This window comes from Pteropus medius, unplaced genomic scaffold (assembly GCF_902729225.1).
Source record: "Pteropus medius unplaced genomic scaffold, Ma_sr-lr_union100, whole genome shotgun sequence".
In the NCBI taxonomy this organism is placed as follows: Eukaryota; Metazoa; Chordata; class Mammalia; order Chiroptera; family Pteropodidae; genus Pteropus; species Pteropus medius.
The window spans coordinates 32,918,047-32,940,233 of NW_024351730.1; the positions used below are offsets into that span (position 1 = coordinate 32,918,047).

General features: G+C 34.7%; 1 protein-coding gene across 1 annotated transcript in view; it reads left to right on the forward strand.

Annotated features, from left to right (window-relative positions):
* Positions 1-16,933, forward strand: part of NUDT9 (nudix hydrolase 9) — a 28,223-nt gene extending 11,290 nt beyond the window's left edge. The window contains exons 3-8 of the mRNA XM_039845655.1: positions 1,482-1,577; positions 3,701-3,787; positions 8,085-8,196; positions 9,051-9,197; positions 10,299-10,383; positions 13,870-16,933. Coding sequence (XP_039701589.1) covers positions 1,482-1,577; positions 3,701-3,787; positions 8,085-8,196; positions 9,051-9,197; positions 10,299-10,383; positions 13,870-14,048 — 706 coding nt within the window. The 3' untranslated portion in view covers positions 14,049-16,933. The remainder of the gene's footprint in view (positions 1-1,481; positions 1,578-3,700; positions 3,788-8,084; positions 8,197-9,050; positions 9,198-10,298; positions 10,384-13,869) is intronic.
* The last annotated feature ends 5,254 nt before the right edge of the window (positions 16,934-22,187 follow it).

Consider the following 22,187-nt stretch of genomic DNA (forward strand, 5'->3'; position numbering starts at 1 on the left):
AGGGCAAATAGATGGTATAGCTTGGACTTGAACTCTGTCTAAATCCAGAATTTATGTTCTTAACTAGTGTGCTAAATTGCCTAGTTTTAAGGTTGTTTAATAAGTTTTTGTTTAATAGGTTAACTTATTGTAAATCATAGTCCTTTTAAGGCATTATTTAATTAAGTAAAAAAATTTGCTAGTTCGATAGATCCAGTATTAGTTTATTAGGTTGTTAAACTTTACCGTAAACTTTTTGCTGTCATTTGATTTTTGAACCACAGTTCCTTATTTTATCCAAAGATGTGTTTGCAATTTTGTTATAGTACTTGGATTATTAATTAATCATGAAGCTAACCTGTGGAGAAATTATTAGCTTTAAACAAGTTCCTTGTTTTAGAAGATGTACATATTTTCCCTGTTTTAGAGGATGTACATATTCATACATACATTATACATATACACAGTTTAAATTAATGACATTGACAGGGGTGCTATATAGTGTGAACAGAGGAAGATTAAATGCATTTTTTTATTTTTCATCAAATTTTTTAGGAGTTGAATTTATATCACTACTTAAATCAAGCTTTATTGCAAACATTATGCTTTAATTATAATTAGGTTCATGCTTTTTTTTAAACAATGAATTTCTAGAATCCCAAGAGCAGTGTAAAGCTGGTTTTATAATTTAATGACTTTTACCATTTAATTATTTTTATTTGTGTGTTAGATGGAAGATTGGTTAGAAGTCTTGAGAAAATGTGTGAATCATTCAAATTAGAAATTATTCCCAAAACAGAACACAAAAATTTCTATGCTCACTTACTGGAATTAAAGCAAAAAAAAAAAAAGTGAAACTTATGTCATAATTGCCCATGAACTGTCCAGTGCTATATGACTCTTTATTCATTGACAGTGCAGTTATGTCAGTGATTTGATAATGGTAAGGAAAGTAGTTTATTTATGTCTGTTTTCAAAATATTTATTTTGAGATGTGATATAAATGTAGTAAAGTGTACATTTCTTAAGCGTGCAGGTATAGCTCATTAAATTTTATGTTTATATAGCTCTGTAACTATTATCTAGATTAAGATCCAGAACATTTCCAACATATTATATCTGTTTTAAATCTACATTATATTTATTATGAAGTTTATGGGGTAAATTTTCTGTTTTGTGGATTTACTTTGATAAAAATATTAGTGTACATTTGAAGAAATTAAAATTACTTTGCGATAGTAGAAACATCAAGATATCAGAAGGAATCTTATTTTTGGAATTACATGGGAACAAATAATTGCCATATTTTGCCCACAGGCCATTCCATCTGGCTAATAGTAATTATAGACTTCTTTTGTAGCATGTGGAAATAAAGTCCAGTTCTTCTGCCATTAGTCCTTCCCAGAGGGTTATGATACATATTCTTGTATTGTAAGGTTTGGTTAAGCTATTGGTAGTATTGGACCATTATTTCTTACTTTGCATTGGTATTCTCATTACAGTGAAAGTAACTTTTCTCCCAAGTTTAATGAAAAAGATGGACATGTTGAGAGAAAGAGCCAGAATGGCCTGTATGAGATTGAAAATGGAAGACCTAGGTAGGTACTGAGAATGGAACATCTTACAATAATGTGTCTTCAAAAGGTAGAAAATATAATTAACATTTATCGAGTGCTTGTGTGTGCCAGACATTGTACAAAAGAATTTATATATGCGATCTAATTAAATCATCACAATAACTCTGTGGGTGGATTTTTCTAGTTTCATTTACAGATAAGGAGAAAATGTAAGCAATTTGCATGTAGTGAGTTAGTGGCAGAGGCGGGATTTGAATGCATCTTTTTGTAACTCAGCCTTGAAGGTAGAACTAATTAATTGAATATGTTAACAGAGAAAAGATTGAAAATGGTATATTCAGTAGTTATTTATTAAATAGAATAATGCCTTAAAGTAAGAGTTTATCCAAACACATAAGAGTAAAATAAAAATAGCCCAATAATTTAACATCAAGAATCTTTCTATAGTTTTAAAAATTACTTTTCTACACAACTCCCAAATTTTCCATTTTCCTTAAGAAGCCATTATGAAAGTTTGGAAGAAATGTAAAAATTAGCATGACCCAGATAAAACAAGGAAGGATCACAGATTTGTAATTATGGTTTTTACCTTGTAAAAATGTTGCAATTTGTGTTCTTAGTTCCTTTAGGACAGGAAATAGATAACGCTCCTCTTACTGCACCTGGTCTTTTATGTTTGCAAAGTCCTTTACCTTTGCAAAATCCCCTCTTTGGTCATAACTTATTTGCTTTTCTATGTTATTGAATCTTCTGTCAAACTCTCTTTGCATTTGACTAATTGCTTAGGTTCTTTTCTGGGTAACATAAATTAAAAGATATGTACACATATAAAAGCATAGGCAGCAAGGGCAAGATAGCATGTTGTTTTAGTCCAGACTCTTGGACTAGTAGAAACCAACCCTAGCTTTCCTAAGCAAAAAGTGAGACTTACTCTAGGGCTATAGGTTCATCTCTAGGAACCTAAAGCGGAAAATTCAACTAACTTTAGGAAAGGGTGAAATTGGAAATCTATCAGGACTGCTTCTCTGTCTCATCTCTGCTCTTCTTTATATGTTTCTTTCATTTCTCTTTTTCTGCTTCTCAGGCTATATGTCTTCTCCAAAACTTCTAGTTTATAAATTACAGACTTGCTCACCTCTAAAACCAGCATTCTCTCTCTTAATTATTTGCTTTGATCATTTGTGTTCAGAGTGTATGGTTACATGGAATAAAACATACTTAATCGCCACCCTGCCCCTCCCCCTGTGAATTTGAAAAGTAGTATTGTCACCTGGCCAGGTGCCATGTCTTATCCTTCTGTTTTTATCTGAAAGTCTTGCCGAAATATTTGAGTCTAGTACAAAACAGTATAAAAATTCATTTAACTTTAATAACAGTCACAGGGGGAAGACCAGAATAAAAGGAGATGCTGAAAGAGAAATTTTGGGAAGTTATTTACTTTTACATACTGAGAGGAAAAAGATATAATATTAAATAGGTAAGATTGCAGATTAGGGCATATTACTGGTATGTAGTGATGATAGTTGAACATTTAAGGTCTATTGATTGGAAGAAAATTACTCAGGCATGAGTGCTGCTATGTTTATCTGACAAGCATTTTAATATTGAGGTGACATTGGAACTTTTATAAAATTGTTTTCTTTAAAAATAGAATACTTGAAATACTTGAAATCTTGAAATATTAAATAATACTACTACTTGATTATATGATACAAAATATATATTACTGAGAATAAAAATTAAGAACCCACTGAGGAATAATAGACTTTAAAATGTAACAAAAAATGTGTTAATAGGAGAGGTTGTAAGAAAGTGAAGTAGAAAAAGAGGATGATGAGAAAGTGAAGAGAAAAGTATCTTGAATAAATCGTCGCTGTTGTAGAGATAGATAATAGTTAGGTGCAGAGTATTTCATTCTCCAAGATTTAAGAGTCTAGTCAGGTTCTAGTTTGCATTTAAGAGTATATGTGAAAACTGAAATTAAATAACAGTAAAAGGAAGTATGTGCTTTTAGTGCTAGATATATGATAGTGCTACTGAATTTGTGTGGAGAGATGATTTTCTTCTTATTGTTCTTACTACCTTTTATTGGGCCATATCAAGTTGGTTAAAAAGAAAACCTGTTCAGTTGATTTTTTTTCCAGAAATCCTGCAGGACGGACCGGACTGGTTGGCCGAGGGCTTTTGGGGCGATGGGGCCCAAATCATGCTGCAGATCCCATCATAACCAGGTAAGAACTAAAACAACATTTCAGTAGCAAAGAGCTAAGTGATTAGAAAACTACAGACTGTAAACATGTGTCATATATATACATATATATATGTATATACATATATATAGAAAAATGTACATTATGTATGTATATATGTGTATTTGTATGTGTACACATGCTTCTGTACATATATGTATTTGTATACACGTGTGTATATACATATGCACACACATGAAATCTATGTGTTAAAGGGACTATATGTAAAATTATAGTGATGTTTTATAAGTGTAAAGCTGTGGTTTTATGTTGTATGAGTAGGTTAGGCATTATCTAAACAAAATTAATTCACCAGATATTTATTAGCATCTATCTATTGTCAGAATTGAGTAGGTGCTTTGGAAGATATAAAAAAGTAGTTTCAGCTCCCTTTCATTAAAGAGCTATGGCAAAATTTACAAGATAGACATGGAATAAGAAAACATGTCAAAGTAACATGGGTGATATAGGATGCTTTAGAAAATTAGAAGATTGGATGTGGGGCATGATGATGGTAAACCAGAGCACCCAAGAACAGCGTTATGAAGGAGGTAGATCGGAGCTGAACGTGAAGCTTGGATCGGGGATAGGAGGAGCCCTTAGAAAAAGACTTGTAGTAGTATCTATTTGAGTAGTGAGGGACAATAAAAAAAGCAGCTTGGTTGAAACAAAAGATTCTTATAGGAGAATAGTGGGTGATAAAGTTAATTAATTTTTATATGATTCTATTGTGGAGAATGTTAAATGCCAAAGTTAAGTGTGAACTGGAGCCATTGAAGGTTTCAGAACAGGGGAAAGCCACTCTTTTCCTGAGGCAGATCTATCTGGTAAGCCAAATCATATTCTGAAGGTTCGTTGGTCAACATGCATCAGAATGAAAAAGGTAGGTGAATCTAATATTTAGATCAACTTAGCATAAATATCCATAGGGACCATCTTTCCAACACACCTGGATTTTTCTGTCACCTCTGTCATCCTTTTAATTTTTTTCATTTTTAGAATTTCTTCACTGACCAGCTCCCTCTTTACATGTAATTGTCAGTTTTCTTCTTTAAATAATGCTAATATTTAATGCAGATATTCTTTCTTTTTTTAGTTTTGATATTTTAAGGGCCTTTTGTTCTTCCAGGAGACTATTTTTCTCTGACCTGAGATATAATAATGATTTCATAGTTTAAGTCTGAAAAAGCAGCTTATTTTCCTTATTTTCAAGTTACCTTAAGAGGTACAAATACTCGTGCCATCTTATTCTTACTTGCCCTTTTAGTTCTGCCAAAATGAATCTTTACCCATCACACCCATCTATTCATTCACCCATCCATCTTCCATCCATCCATACATTCATCCACCCATCCACCTCCCTACCCACCCATCTACCTACCTATCTACCTACCAACATGCCTATCTATCCAGCTTAAATTCCTTTAGAAACTTTGTGGTTTAAATGAGATAGCACAAGTTAATATATTCTTATTAATGTAAGTAAAATAATGTAAATAAGTATTAATGGCAGTATTAGTTTTTTCCACTTCTGGTGAGGTTGACTAAAAACAAGAAGATGTGAAATATTTGAAGCAGGAATGCTAGCAAGGATTGGTCAAGGAGCAACAAAGGGAAGTCAGATTTAAAAGTTAGCTTCTAATTAGCTTATATTTATCTATGGTGGACCAAATAATGGCAGTGAGTAAACATGATGATTGTATGTCGTGTTGTTTTGAAATGGTAGACTTTTTGAGCATAACTCTGTTATTATGCAAATGAGAGAACTGAAGGTTAAGAAATGGTCCAAGGCTATAAAAGAGCCCACAAGTGGTTTTCTTTCCAGTTTTGGTGAAAGACAGGAAGGTATGATCCATCAAGAAGTGGAAAGAGAATATCGATAGTATATAGGACTATTATTTCTTTTGTTATAGTCAAAGAAATTTTGTTTTAAATTTGATGATAACTTATTTGGTAGTAATAAAAGAACATAACAAGAAACTATTCTGCTTAATATCCTTAAATGAGTCCCTTCAGGAAAAAAATCAGAATGTAAACATAATACGCAAGTTGTTCACATCTGTCTGATCTTGCCTTTTTGTGTGGCAGCATCTCTCTACTCTGCTTCTCTTTCCTGTGCTCTGACCATAACTGGCTGGCTGGCTGGCAGAACAGCCAAGAGTCTGTGTTAGTCTTTGTTTTCCCAGTTCCTTACATGTGATGTGTAGTAGGTGTCAGTAAATGTTTGTAAGTGACCAGAGCCATCATTCGCCTTCTTATTCCTCATATCTAATTAGTGTAAACATTCTGTTTGTTTGGCTTAAGTAAAATAATATAGCGATTAAAGGTAGAGATTCTGGAACCAGATTGCCTGTGTTCAAATCCTGGTTTATACAACTTATTCACTTTGCAATTTTGGGCAAGTTATCTCCTCTGTGCCTCATTTTTCATACCTGTAAAATAATGACAATAGTACAACTACTTTATAAGGTTATTTAGAGCAGGGGTCCCCAACCCCCATAGACCTGTTTCTGTCTGTGACCTTTTAGGAACTGGCAGGAGGTGAGCAGCAGGAGAGCAAGCGAAGCTTCATCTGTATTTGCAGCAGCTCCCCAGAGCTAGCATCACCACCTCAGCTCCATCTCAGATCATCAGGCATTAGATTCTCATAGGTGCATCAGTCCTTGGTACCAAAAAGGTTAGGGACTGCTGGTTTAGAGGCTTAAATGGATAAATACATTGAAGCACTTACTACACTATCAGGTACATAATAAGTGCTATATAAATTTGCCTTTAAAAAAGAAAGTAAAATCTATCCTTTCTTTATTCCCACCATGTCTGCCCTCAGTCCTATCTTCATCATTTGTATCTGGATCATGGCAATACTTCCCAGCTGGTCTTCTTGCCTCCAGTCTTGCTTCCCTCCAAAGCAACCTCCAAAATTCTGTCAAAGGGAGTGAGCTTTATAAGATAAATATTGCTTATAGCTTTATCCTGCTTAAAAATATTCTTTGACTCTCCAAGCAAATGAATTTGATGAATTTTTTGCCTGCTTCTCCAGCCTCATATCCCGTCTTTCTCTCACTGATGGCTCACGTTGCCAGACTCCAAATATACATTCAGTTTCTTGAACGCATCATTTTATTTTTTTATCCAATGGAAGATATTATAAACAAATGATTTTTTAAAAAAACAACAGACTGGGAACTATGCATGTTGAACACATCATTTTATTTTACAACATTGTTTCTTGTTTGTTATTCCTCCAGCTGGCATCCTTGAAAACAGATGTTGTTTTCTTGTTATCTATTATTCTTTCATTTATAGTTACTGTACTTATCAGACTGTCACTCTGCTTATAATTTAACTTACATTTCTAGCTCCATTGCTAGTATATGAGCTCTTCTAGGGGAGGAATTATAGGTTAGATATGGTAGTCAGCCACTATAAAAAGAAATTTGGAGGCTCATATCTGAACCAGTTTATTTCATGGAAACTCCTGCAGAGCAGTGATTAGATCATAGACTTTCTTTTTTGATTTAGTATTGGAAATTCAGAATCTTTATCTTAGCCTAAGAGAGTGTTAGGACAATTCTTGAATTGGAGTTGGGGGCAGATGAATGTGATTGGGGTAGGGAAAGGGGTAAAAGGAAGTTTATCAACATTTTTAGGAAGAAAGCTATGATTAGAAAAAAATACATTCTGAAATTAACATTGCCACGATACTTTTTAAAGAAAACATATTCAATTCAATTCAAAGTATAAAGTTAAACTAAGGATAGAGTAAGATTTTTTTAAATCAAAAAAGAGGCATAAAGATTGAGAAGCACTACTTTTGAGACCACTAAGCCTGTATTATGTAGTCTGCTTTTCTGACAACAGTGAACTGTTAAAAAAAAAAATTACCAGGTCTTTATACTACCTCTAATTCTTAAAAAGGATCCTTGGACTTAAAAAAAAAAACTTTTATGACCGTTCCTTTAAATTCTGTTCTCCTTTTAAATGCTTTTTATTGGGGTGTGGGGGGGGAGTAATTTAAAAGTATAAAAACTGTTTATATCCTGAATTTTCATCACAGAGAATATAATATCTTTTATAGAAAGTTCTGGGTTGTAGCAGTGCTAAATATAGAATATTTCTAATACAAAACATTTTTTTTTTTTTTTGGTAAAAGGTGCTGATTTAAAGTAAATTTATGTGTACTGTTATAAAGAAAAATACATTATAATTTTGTCTCAAGCTTGAGATAGAACCTTGGTCTTTGTCCTAAATCGGTATGATCTTACATTACTATTTACAGGTGGAAAAGGGATAGAAGTGGAAATAAAATCACCCACCCTATTTCTGGGAAAAACATCTTACAGTTTGTTGCAATCAAAAGGAAAGACTGTGGAGAATGGGCAATCCCAGGGGTGAGCATTAAAATGAAATCAAATTAATGTTTTAAGTTCTTTTTAGTCACTTTATTTACTGCAAGGTTATTGCATATATATCTGTTCTACTCCATTTATCCTCTATTCCTCCCCACTTCAATTAGTTATTCTTTCATCATTTATCATTGAAATTTAATGTCATTGTCAATAATAAGTGTAGGATAATACAATAAGGCTATTAGAATCTGAGTCTAAATCTGAAACCTTTGGGAAAGAAAATGGACTTTGTAGTTAGATGTAGGCTTGTGTCCTGGCCTTCACACTTTGAGCTGGGTAAGGTGGAGTTCTGACTTTCATCTTTACAATAAGGATAATCATATTTACTTAATAAGATTACTAGAGATAGCATACAAAGCAACTGGTGTAAAATAGGTACTCAATAATGTGGGATCCCATTTCAGAACTTGATACATACTCTAAGCCAAAGGTAAGATTTTTAGCATTATTTTTTGTTGAATTCTGATAATTTTAGACGTAATAGATAACTTAGATCAGCTTAAGATCAACTTGCTATATTCTTTCTTGCCTCCAGGCCTTTCTTCCTTTGCTTTTGTTTGAAAAATACTAGGAAAGGAGTCTGATGGGCTCAGCTAACCATAGGCCAACCCTGGACCAATTACTGTGATCAAATATATGAGATACCCTGATAGGCTGCTTTTACAAGAAAGAAATGGTTTAGAGAAGAACATATGACAGAAGAATAGAGATCATGACTGTGGGCAGATAGAATAATAAGTATCCGCTGTATCACTCAGTAAATATTTGTTGAATGAATTAAAGCTTATTACTTTTTTTTTTTTTTAAAAAAAAAAAAACAAAAATGTGACTCTTAGGGGATGGTGGATCCAGGAGAGAAGATTAGTGCTACACTGAAAAGAGAATTTGGTGAGGAAGCTCTCAATTCCTTACAGAAATCCAGTGCTGAAAAGAGAAAATTAGAGGAACAGTTGCACAGACTCTTCAGCCAGGAACATCTAGTGGTAAGAAATGATGGTTCCTAGGAAGGATTTAGTACTGTGTGGATTAGCGAAAATTAAAGTTCACCTGGAAATGTGGTAGATAATTCTCTGAATAAAATGAAATACTTGTATATTTGTTGTACATATTCATAAAAACAACTTAAATTGTAGTAGATCTTCACCGTAAATAGATTTTTACTGAAAGTTTTAGAGCCCACTTTTAGGTCAGTTACATCATTTATTATAATACCTTTTTTTCCTCCTAGTTTTTCTTTAGGTGTGAACTAATGTGACACTGAGCTCACCCATCCAACAGAAAAACTTTAAAAAATTTTTGCATTAATTCAGCTCTTTTGAAAGGACATTTACATCTGAGGTTATGTTATTAAGAACGTTTCTGGTTGATAACCGTTTAAGTCTCATGTCTGTTTTGTCTACGTACTCTTTGTAAACATTTTAAAAATCACCTTATAAGGAAATGTACACTAATTCTAAGGAAAAGGACAGATTTTTTTCTTTTTTGTTGGCTTTTGTTTGGATTGCTTTTTTTTTTCTAGAATTAAGATTTCTTAATTTGTTCTCTATATTGTCCATTTCTTTGGGTCACATTTGTGTTAGATGGCTAGATCCAGATCTTGTCATGTATTAATAGTTTAAATATTAGTGTTTGCTAACTTTATTTATAGATATCTTTTATTTAACTAGATGAATCTATATTTGTATGTCTGAAATGATAATTGCAGAAATTATTAAAACAGAAGAATACTTAAATTATAGAGACTCTAAAAAAAATCATATGGCCAAATATGATTGTTATAAAATTCTGATATTAGAATCTGAGGTGTTGAGGGTTTTGTGAATTTTAAAGCAGCCTCAAAAGGAATTTAAAATAAGCATATGGAATGCTACATTAAAGGTTCTATGACATTTATATTTCTTTTATTATGTAAAAAACACATAACATAATTTACCATCTTAACCATTTTTTAAGTGTACAGTTATGTTAATTATATGTGCACTTCTTTGGAACAGGAGATTTACATTTGTGATTATAATGCTTCTCTTCTATCCACTCCTATTTCACCCTACGCTTTTTTTTGGTCTGCTTCCTTTTAAAAATAGATATATAAGGGATATGTTGATGATCCTCGAAACACTGATAATGCATGGATGGAAACAGAAGCTGTGAACTACCATGATGAAACAGGTAATTTTACTTATGTTTATTAAATTAACTGAATTAAAGGATCAATTTAAATCAAGCAGCCTAGTAGGGCAAAATTAAATTTGGATCATTTTACCATTTTAAGCCAATCAGCTACTGATTATAGGATTATATTATATGAAGCCAAAATTGTTGATATTAAAAGAATACGTAGAAGAGAGCCTTAAAAGTATTACCAGTAACTAATTTCCTTACATTCTTTGGTACCATATAAAATTAAGATTGAATTTATAGACTAAAATTATGTGCCTTAAAGTTGTCAAATTATATACTATGAGTCTATTTGTGTAAGACAAGAACAAAAGCAACTGGAGATTTGGGTAGGAAGTATGGCCAGGATAAAAGAAATAGGATATATATTTGTCTTACTATTTGAAATAATTTTATAACAAGCATGCTTATTAAAACATAAGACAATATGAAAAAAATTCCAGCTGTTGAAAGAATTTAAAATGAATGCTTTTTCTGGTCTATGGATTTAATAATTTGTAGGGAGTGGGAAAATAAAATCTGTTATAAAAAGAGAAGGGAAATCTGTTATCTTAAAAATTTATTATGACATTTAATTTATATATTGAATGGCTTCTCTTGAAACATATAACTAAGTTGGATGACATTTTATATATTTTGTTTTTATCAATAGCATAATGAAATGAGGGTATCATATCAGAGAACTGAATGTCCTACACATGACTCTTTTCTGAGCTGTGGGCCCTTGTGTAAATCACTTGTTTTCTTGGACTCTTATTTCACTTATAAAATTGGCTGGAACTAGAAGATCTGTCAATTTCACATTCTTTACTTTTGCTTGTTGAACTTGGAAAAACTTCCAGTGCCATTTCCATTACTGCTATACAGCTACCCTAACTGAAGTATTACACGAGTTCATTCTGATATTGAGAACTTAGAAGAAATATATCAGGGGAGAAATATGCAAATCTAACTTAGAAGCATATGAATTAAGTACTGATTAATTGAACTGTTTATTTTTGGAGTGATCCTCTAGAGGTTGATTATATAGTTTATGAGTTGTTTAAATCACTGTTTTCACTCTTCTATTCTCTCTTTAAACTTAAAATATATGTGATCTGATAATTCCAAAATCTCTGCTATATCTGAGTCTGATTCTGATACTTGCTTTGCCTCTTCAGATTGTGCTTTTGCCTTTTAGTATGCCTTATAGTATTTTTTGAAACCTGGACATGATGTATCTAGTAAGAGGAACTGAGGCAAATAGACCTTTAGTGTGAGGTTTTATGTTTGAGTCAGGTTATGCTTATTTATTATTTGCCATAATTATGTCAGAACCTTGTGTCAGCCCTTGTTTTTGTCTCTTCTGTTGTGTTTGGGTTTCCCTAGAGAATTCTTAAATAAGGTCTGAGCCATGCAATCCTTTCAGTTGTATCCAGCTGTTACTATACAGGAGTTCTGTTGATGTCGTGATAAGGAGTGGGGGAGGGGACTCATAGGAGAATCCTTTGATTAGGTCCTTCACTCCTAGTGAGCCTGTGCCCCTGGGCTATGACCATCATGACGGCTTCTCAGCAGTTCCCCCTCCCCCTCACATGCCTTAGGAGGGACAGGAAGTCTAGAGTTGGGCAATTCTCTTCCCTCAAGTTGGGTAAGCCTTAGTAAAATAGTTTTCCTTTAGGGCAGAAGGCTTCGGGGGTATTTCAGAATGATTACTTTCTAGTTCTCCCTGCTGAAAGCGAGTGGGGATTTTTCTCCAATATTCACCATAAGAACCTGGTATCATTTTTGGAGGTAAAACTCAAGAAAATGTGACCCCTCTCCTACCCTCACCCCAGTCCTGGGCCTCCAGAAGATTTTATGTCTAAAATTAGTCCACAGATTAGTTTCCAGAAATTAAGTCAATTACCTTTTAAATGGTCTTAACACTTGCTGGCTGAAGTGGTGGGCTTCTGTGTTCTCTGTGTTTGCTTGTTTCTCTAGTTTTCAAGATGGCAGAGTTCTTGGCTTTCATTTGGTTCAAATTTTTTCATGTCAGCTTGGTAGTGATGACTTCTAAACTTTTACATGTCAGACTGGACCTCTTTAAACATTTTAGAATTTTGTTTTGTGTAAATTATAAGGTGACCAGAAGGGAAGAGGGAGGTAAAAGAACTTCAATCATTATTAGTTCTGATGAAGAACATGTTGTTAGAGTACATTGTTATTTAGATAATCAGATATTTTAATTTAACTTTTAGATTCAGGTTTATTTTTTAATTCTGGTCGCCATTGATGGTTTGATGTTGTCGTTGTGATGGGGATACACAAAGAGCTGTCATTTGAGATGGGAATTGAGAAAACTTTGTGCTAAAGTATTCAGTCGGTTCTATTTTTAAGTAGCTTTATTATTTTATTATTATAAAGCTAACTATTATAAAGGTAATAAGTGTTTATAGTAAGTTATTTAAAAAATAAGTGATGTAAAGAAAAATTAAAAACACCAATTATTTTATTTCCCAAAGATAACCAATATTGATATTTTGCTTTTCCTTTCAGACCTCCTGTAGCTGTTTTTAAAATAAAAACTGGGTTCATACTATACGTTCTGTTTTGTTATTTGACTTTTCACTTAAAAATGTATTATGGACATTTTTTCACATCTGTATATGTAGATCTGCTTCATTTTTAATGACTATATGGGAATCCATTGTGTAGCAGTTCTCTCATTTATTTAATCTGTGCCCTGTGGATGGAAAGTTTGGATATGTTCACTCATTTTTTTTTTTTTTTTTTTTTTTTTTTTAGTTATAAATCATGTTGCCCTGAATTTCGACAGGCTTGTATTTTTATTTCCTTAGGGTAAATTCTTTGAAGTGAGATTGCTGGATTGTTTTTCATTATTTCCTCCGTATCTAGCACAGAGTCTGGTGCATAAGAGGCACTCTGATATTTGTTGATTGAATGCTCATCAAAGAGCATTTGCTTTTTAAAAGCACTTGAAAAATATTGCCAAGTTCTACAGAAATATGCCATTTATATTCCCAGTAGTGATTGTGAGTCCTTACGTTTAAGTTTTGGTAATTACAAATATTTTCTTTTATGGTTTCCAGTTTGATGTCATGCTTGGAAAGGTACACTTACCCTAAGACTATAAAACAAATCACCAATAATTGTTTTGTTTCTTTTTTTTTAATTGAAATCTCTAATCCTTCTGGAATTTATTTTGATGTAAGGTTTTGTGTTTATTTAATATGAACTCTGTTTTTTGTAGGATAATATTTTTTTTAAAGAGAAAAGCTTTCTTACTAATGTCTTTACTTAAAATTTAGGAACTTGGTTAAAGTATGGACATTTGGAAAATTTGGGATATTCTAGTTTTTGATTCACTTGGCCACCTAATACAATGATGATTTTACTTATTTTTAGTAACAATACTTGAAAATACAGAGTTGTGCTGCAAAAGAAATGAACAAATTAATTACTTTTTCTTGGTGATGTTTTTCCTTTGGTAACCAGGTGAGATAATGGATAACCTTACCTTAGAAGCTGGAGATGATGCTGGAAAAGTGAAGTGGGTGGAGATCAATGATAAACTCAAGCTTTATGCCAGTCACTCTCAGTTCATCAAACTTGTGGCAGAGAAACGAGATGCGCACTGGAGTGAGGACTCTGAAACTGACTGCCATGGGTTATAGCTCACAGTCTCCATGTATGCCAAAGGCCAGCAAAGGAACATGTACTGATAAGGCAATATCACAGAACTCATACTAGAAAGGGGGCAGGGTAGGTGACTTAGAAATTATTTTATTCACTTTCAAAATGATTTTCATTTAGAAAGTTTTACATCAGAATAAAATTAGTAAATACAGTGAAATGCAGCACAATTTTTTGCTTTCTAGTCAAGAGAACTATAAACAACCATATTTTGTATGTATTCTATTAAAGCATGCCTTAAAGCAAATTTAAACAACTTTGATGCTCTTTAAAGAATTGTAATCTGAATAAAGACAGGTTTCTGATCAGCCGTACTTCTGCTTTCTATCTGGTTCTTGTCTGTCAGTTCTTTTTTTTATTGTCTCCCCCTTATCTTCTGTGGTCTGAAGGATGTTCCTGCCACATCAAGCTCCTCTAGGAGGAGTACCACAATTGTCTAATTTATTTTTTAATTATTTGCTTCACATTTTGCTTTATATGATCTTGTTGAAGCTGATTTAGAAAATGGAACCCTTATGTATTCTTGTCTTCAGAGCCTTCAGTTTTATGAAGAAATTTCAACACTCTTAGTTGATATATAAAGATCAAGATCAATGAATAAGAGCTTATGTTCTCATTTTCAAAAATTCTGAATTAAAAAATTAACCAGGAAATTAGTAATTTAAATACATTTATTTTACTCTAATTGTACATGTCACAAATCAATTAAAATAGATGTTCAGAAAAGAGTTGAAATCAGACAAAGACAGAGGTCTTTGGGAGTTGACGTATTTTTTTGTTAGGAAGAGAATGTTAAGGATTCAAATAGGTTTTTGAGGCTCACTGTTAACATAATTTCCACAGGAAAGGGGAAAGAATTGGTGTTCTAGGTGCTCTTGGAAGCCTGGAAGAAGGGAAATAACAAACACTGCCTTGTCTCAGTGTAAATGTATATTACATTCTGGCTAAGATATTCATTTGGAAAGTCCTATGACGTTAACTCCTGTCAACCTGAAGGAGGGACTGAAAGAATTCTATCTTTGTTCCAGTTGGACCGCAGATGGGGCATTGGAAGAAAAGGGGGTTGAAGGGAAAACGACATGGTTGTTGTCTTTTCTTTAGACATTCGAAAAAGGTATTAGGCTTGTATTAGGCTTACTCTGTAGCTAGAAGACAGAAATAGAGCTAAGGTAAATCAAGAGTTTTGTTTGTTTGTTTGTTTTGACTTAGTGTCAAACTCCTTTGGTGGTAAACCTGAACTGAAAAGACAGGAAGCTTTTTTCCCCTTCGTGTGACTATCAGTTTTACTGAAAAACATCAGAATGTTTGGTTTCAGAACTCTGCCTTAAATCCCTCTGGAAGAGTTATGTGTAGTATTTTCTAAAATCCATAAAATCCTTGGCTCTGGGTCTATAATAAGGGACTTGTACTTGACAAGGATGACATACCCATTGAGGAGGGGTAGGATGGCCTTCTCCCGGCATGAAAGTGTCTGATTACACTGCTACTGTTTGGCAGGAAGAAACTGCCTGACTTGTTCTCAGGCAGGAACAGTGACTCAAGGTAGTGTTTATTCTCTTAGGATATCCTTTTCTGTTTTCTTGACTTAAGTAGGATCACTAGGAGAAAAATATTCTTATCAATGTAGGGCAGTTCTATAAATTATTCTGTCAGGATTCTTTCCAGGATGGGCTGTGGCCAACAGTGCTTTAAAGTTCAGAAAAAGTATAAATATGTATTAATTGTTCAGATATGGTCATTTGAATGAGTCGCGTGTGAGGAGTTAATATTTTCACTAAAAGAGATCTTGGAGCTAAATCCATACATTTACCCAAGATCATACAGATAATTGGAAAGATGAGATTAGAATCTAGGCTTTTCAACTACAGGCTGGTGCTCTTTTAGCCATGTTTTGATACAAAGATGAATTTGCTAATTTTGTAATTACCAGTAACTAATCATTGAAGCTAGTTTCCGGACACATTTTTAGTTAGAAATATGCTAGAATTTTAAGATTTTCCATTTGAAGTTGGACTATAATATTGATTAAACAGACTGGATTATGGGAGGAGAACTTAGCTATTTGAACTCAAAAGACTTAGGTTCTTATTTAGTTAGGCTCAGAAGCTACCTGTTTGACCTTAAAATTTCTGGGACACTTTATTCTTCAAGATGGTTGACTTTAAATAGTCTGTATTGAAGAATCCTGAAAATTTATATCAAGCACGCAGATGATTTAGGCCTTTCTGACATTAAAAAAAAAAAATACTGCATATTCCTGATTGTAAGATACTATCAACTGTAAAATGTACCATTTAGTTAAGATAGTATTTTAAAGAAAAAGATCCTCGCTGAAATGTATGTATCTGTTGTGAAATGTGTCTTGATTTCAGAAAATGTATAAGTGTGACAAGTATTTTACAGACTGGAAAATAGAATTTTTTAATGTTATCTTGTAAGTTCATTCAAGTATTTCTCCTATATTTTCATAAACTCAAATTCTGAGTAACTTATTTTATGAATAAATGGCCTCAACTAAAAAGTTGAATGATGTGCAATTCAGTAAAAGAGTTATCTGTTGGGATTTAAATTTGATAATCTTCAATGTATTATATGTTTATACTAATATTTTGTTAGTGAAGAAATAATCGAGTCTATTTCATCTCTCCTAAAATAATTATTTGTAACTCAAAGCCTTTTGACTCTTCACTTTCACCCTCATCAATGGTAGAAGAGGTTGTTTTATTGATTTATAGTTTGGATGAATTGAATAAATGAATGTAGAATTGTTCACAGGCATTGAAATTGTTTTTTGGCTTTAAATTTAACAGCTATGCTTTATTTTATTTTTAAGTGGATTGGAAAATAAAGACAGTAATTTTCATGATGAACTGGCTCATCTTATATAGGGTATTGAAAGTAATATTTTTATAAATGTTATAGATTAACAGACTAGAATATATTGCTATAAGACCATTAAAAAAAAAAAAAAAGACCATTCATTAAGTATCAGGACCTAAAAGGAAACAATCAAATAATAAAGGAGTTGTAGTTCAGCATTTTATCTATCTTTTCTGTTATACATTTTATATTAGCTTTATTAATGAAAACATGCTTTTTATAATTCTTAGCATTTCTAAAATTATATCATTAAGATTCATATAATATTTTAAGTAACTCCCTACAACCCCCCATTTTCTTTTGTGGGCTCCAAACATAGCAGGGACTTCTTGAAAAGATCATTAAACTTATACTTACTAGGTTGGAAAAAGGCTATATTTTGGGACCACTTCTTTATGAAAGAAAATAATTTCATTTCCTATACTTGTAGAAAAAATTGGAATTAATATACTATAGTATACATAACTTATTTTTTGGTTTGTGCTTGAGTTAGTCGTCATATGTAGTTGTTATCCCTTATTCAATACATTCTTGTCAAAAGTAAAATTTAAATAATCCTATTATACCATGACCTTAACCTTAAATCTAGTTCAAAGCCATCTAGGACGGATTCCATTTAAATAAAAATGCCTTTTTCCCTCATTAATGGCAGACATAAACATAAAATTTAAGAAGTGAAATGGACTTTATAAAGAAATAATTTTTACTATTTTATATTCTAGAAGAAAGTGAGGCTCAAAGGAGCTTAAGATACTCCAAAGTACTAAATAGCAGAGCTTGCATCCCCAAGTTGACTTGAAATGCTTTTTCTACTGGTTTCTCCACACATGATCAAGAAAAGTTTCAGGTCTTAGGTCAGTTTTCAAAAGTATGTGAGATTTGTACATCAAATCACTTAAATCAGATAAAATGTAAGTAACTAAAGGTCTACAAAAGGGAATGGTAACCATTAATTCTTGGTCTCAAATTTCTTTCTGATAAAATCTAAAAAAATTTTGTTTTAGTTTTGTATTCATTTAAATACTTTCTTAAAGGAAACTTAAAGTATAATTACCTGATTTGGATCTTAAGGAAAAGGAAAAAGAAGAGAAATTGGAAACTACAAAGAAAGATGAAAAAAGTGAATTGTGAATAAAAACAAAATGTGAGCATTTTGTTTTTGGCTTTTTTCCTCATTCATCGACTTCATCCATCCATCCATCCATCCATCCATCCATCCATCCATCCATCCATCCATCCATCCGTCAATCCAGTATTTATTCAGCTATTAAACGCTCTCAATGAGCCTATCTTCTATTTGGTAGAGCTTAAATTCTAGTGGATTTTAAATAATTTTTTTCTTTCAAGAGTTATGTTTATTTTGCTTAGTCAAACCTAAAGCCCAGTAATCTGTCTTATGTGTTGATAATTCTTACAAATCCATCAGTTTCACCAATTTATTCTTTGCCTGATTTTTAATACTCTCCTACTATCCGGTGGAAGAAATAGTTTTGATTTCAAATACTAGTGATTTTTATTTTTGCCACATAGATTTACATAATTTTATACATAAGATGTTCACAGAGAGTTCTAAATTCTAATTATAAACCAAGACTCCAGGAGTTTGCATTAATTTAAAGCAAATCTTACTGAGTTTCAGCCACAAAAGGGGTAAACAATGCACCTAGACATGACAAGAACCAAAATAATTAGCAGTCAATTATAAATGCAAGTACTTAGAAATTTAGTAGCTAAGATTCAATTAAGATGTGAAAATACTAAACAGGGTCAGTGTTCTCATTAAGCACTGTAACTTTAGTGACAAATTTCCGAAGTCCTACTTATGTTGTAGCCACCACGCCTCGAAAGACACATGGGCCACCAGCAATCAGTGAGTTATAGGAAACACACTCTTTATTCAGCCAGCTGGGTCTGCCAGGAGTATGCAGACCCCAAATTAAGCAGCCCCGAAATGTAGAGGTACAAGGTTTTTAAGCCCTAAATCCCATTCCTCATTCTGTCTTAACACAAAAGTCTATTTATCTTCTAATTATTAACTGAAAACCCACAGGTAGATTGTGCAAGCAGGAGTACAGAAGCTTATTGTCAGAATGTTATGTTTCCATGGGCTATAGCCTATGTTCTCATGGGCAATAGCCAAGCAGTAATTTTCCAGCCAGTAACATTCCCCACTGGCCTTAGGAGAAAATCAAATCCTTGATTCTTCATGCGGAATTTGCTCATAGCCTCTATTTTATAATACTAAAAGTTTAATAGAGTTACTTCTCTTCCTTATATATGCAAACAAGAAATTGAGGAAACATGGGCCAAAAGTTAACAAGAGGAGGAGGATGATTAAAGGTCCAGCTACAGCAGATGGGAGGGTTGTTAGCCATGGTGACCAATTGAACATCCTATGAAACCAGTGACTTGATTCTAGTCTCTGTTTTTCCCTAGCATCTAAATTTCTCTGTACTAGTAAACTTGCTCTAATTATTCCAGAGTTATTGGCATAGAAGCAACAGGTTTCACCTAGAGCCATACATAATCTGTCTTGTTCTAAGAATAATAAATCTAAACCTCTTCTATTTTGGAGGACCACCTCTAGTGAATCGACTTGAAGTTCTAGCCTGCTGAGGTCAGTTAAGTTTAGGGGAGTTCCTACCCTGACATAGTAAGGGGGTTTTAGGTTTAGGCACAACCAGCAATCTTGTCCTATGTCTGAGGTGGTCTTATTTAAGACCTGGCGTATTGTTGTTAACAAAGTTATTAATGCTCCTCCTGATCGTGGCTGGTCAAATGCCTGGGCTAAAGAGATAAAAAGGAAGAAACAAAGGGTTATACTTATGTATGCTTGAGTCTTAGTCTTAAGGGCCCGTCTTCCTGAGCTGTCCACTCTCGTGCTGCCTTCACGTGGGAGTGATGAATCCATGATGGGATGCCGTCTACTTTAACTGCAGTGGGCGTCGTCAGGTAGACAGTGAAGGGTCCTTTCCAGTTCGGTTCTAGTCCCTTGGAAGTGAACTTCCGGATCCACACAGAGTCCCCAGGCTGAAACCGATGGGGAAGTCTGTCCCCCAGGGCTGAGTGGGCAGCACGAACTCCAGAACAAATCTCCTTCTGTACACTTTGAAGGGCCTGTAAAGACTTAAGTAAGACAAAGTTACGTAGTTCTGCCTTTTTCTCATCTTCTATTCTAGGTACTAAAGGTGGGGGTTTTCCGAGGAAAATATCAAATGGAGTGAATCCATTAATATATGGAGTACGCCTGGCTCGGAGAAGAGCAAAGGGGAGAACTTCTACCCAGGTCCCACCAGTTTCTTATCCTAACTTGACTAATATCTCTTTTAGGGTCCGATTCATTTGCTCTACTTGGCCCGAACTTTTGGGGCCGATAGGCGCAGTGGAGTTTCCATTGCAAATTTAGGTAGCTAGCCAGTTTTTGTGATACCTTTGCTATGAAGGCTGGCCCGTCATCCGACCCTAAAGTTCCAGGGAGACCAAATCGAGGGAGAATTTCTTGTAGCAGTTTCTTAGTAACTACTAAGGCAGTTTCTTTCCTGGTAGGGAAGGCCTCTACCCATCCTGAAAATGTGTCTATAAAAACAAGTAAATACTTGTAGTCCCCCACAGTCGGGGTTATCTCAGTGAAATCTACTTCCCAGTGGTCCCCCGGATAAGTTTCTCTTTCCTTATGCCTAGGTTCTTCTATCTTCCCCTTCTTTGGATTAATTTGGGCACAAGCCGGGCATCGTGAGGCAATCTCCTCTGCAGTTCTTCTCCCTTTTAACAAATGAAAGTAGGGTTCTAAAGCTCGGAGCATCTTAGCTCACTCTAGGTGTGTGGTCTGGTGTAGTTGGTGGAGGAGAGTCCTTCCAAGGGCCGTGAGAGCCTGATTTTTTCCATCTGGCCACCACCCCTGTTGGTTCCTAGTGGCTCCCTTATCTTGAAAATATGTGTTCTCTTCTGCCGTATAGGCCGGAGACGGAGGCAGTTCTGGGTAAGGGACAACAGTCAGTAGATGTGGTGGGGGCCCCACCGGCCTTGTGGCCGCTGTTCTTGTCTCTGCATTGGCTCAGTTTCCCTCAGCCTCAGGACTATTCCTTTTTTGATGCCCTTTACAAAGAACAATAGCAAGAGTCTTAGGCATCTATACGGCTTCAAGTAAGGCTAAGATCTCCCCCTTGTTCTTGATGTCCTTCTCAGCTGAAGTCAGAAGCCCTCTTTCCTTGTAGATGGCTCCGTGTACATGTGCAGTGGCAAAGGCGTATCGGCTGTCAGTGTATATTGTGACTGCCTTATCCTTTCCCCATCTTAGTGCCTCAGTGAGGGCGATGAGTTCTGCCTTTTGAGCAGAAGTCCTATGGGGAAGAGCTTGTGACCAGATGGTGCCAGTTAGAGTTACCACCACTGCCCCAGCGTTCCTTCTTCCTTCCTGCATGAAGCTGCTCCCGTTGGTGAACAGAACTTCATCGGCCTCAGGCAGAGGGAAGTCTTTGAGGTCTGGCCGCGAGGAACACACGGCATCAGTGAAATCTATGCAGTCGTGAACGGGGGGTCTCGCGGTCTGGGTTTGGCAACAGATTGGCTGGGTTGATGACAGTAGCTTTGGATTTTAGCCATATGTTTGGAGTCATCCGGTGGCTCCCTGTTGTCAAACACCTTCTGGGCTATCTCAGCAAGTTGAGACAGGTTCATTCCTGCAAAACCTTCTAATTTTTTGCAATTTTCACCGGATATCGGGGGCCACCTGAGTAGCAAAGGCTATATTAATTGCCTGCTGATTCTCAGGGGCCTCAGGATCAATGGGGGTGTATATGTGGTATGCCTCATTCAAGAGATGCTCCAGGGGATTCCTGAGGTCCCTCCCTGTGTAACTTTAGTTACCTTAGAAAGGTTAGTTGGCCGACGAGCAGCCATCCTAATTCCTCCAGTTAGAATCTGGTGGTACCGATCTAATGCTGTTCTCCCTGTCTGAGAATCGTGTCCCCAGTCTGGGCGGGTGGAGGGAAATTCCTCCTCAGTCTGTTCCCTGCTTCCTCAACTCTCCTCCCTCCCGCAGCTATCGTTTGCGTTTCAGTCAGAATGCGACCACGTTCTTCCTCAGTGAAGGGGGTAATTAAAAGCTGTTGGCAATCATCCCAAGTGAGGCAGTGAGTCTGAAAGACACTTTCTAAGAGTCCCATTAGCGCCTGGAATTTCTCAGAGAAAGGCGGATTCTGTGCCTTCCAGTTGTACAGATTCCTAGTTGAGAAAGGCAC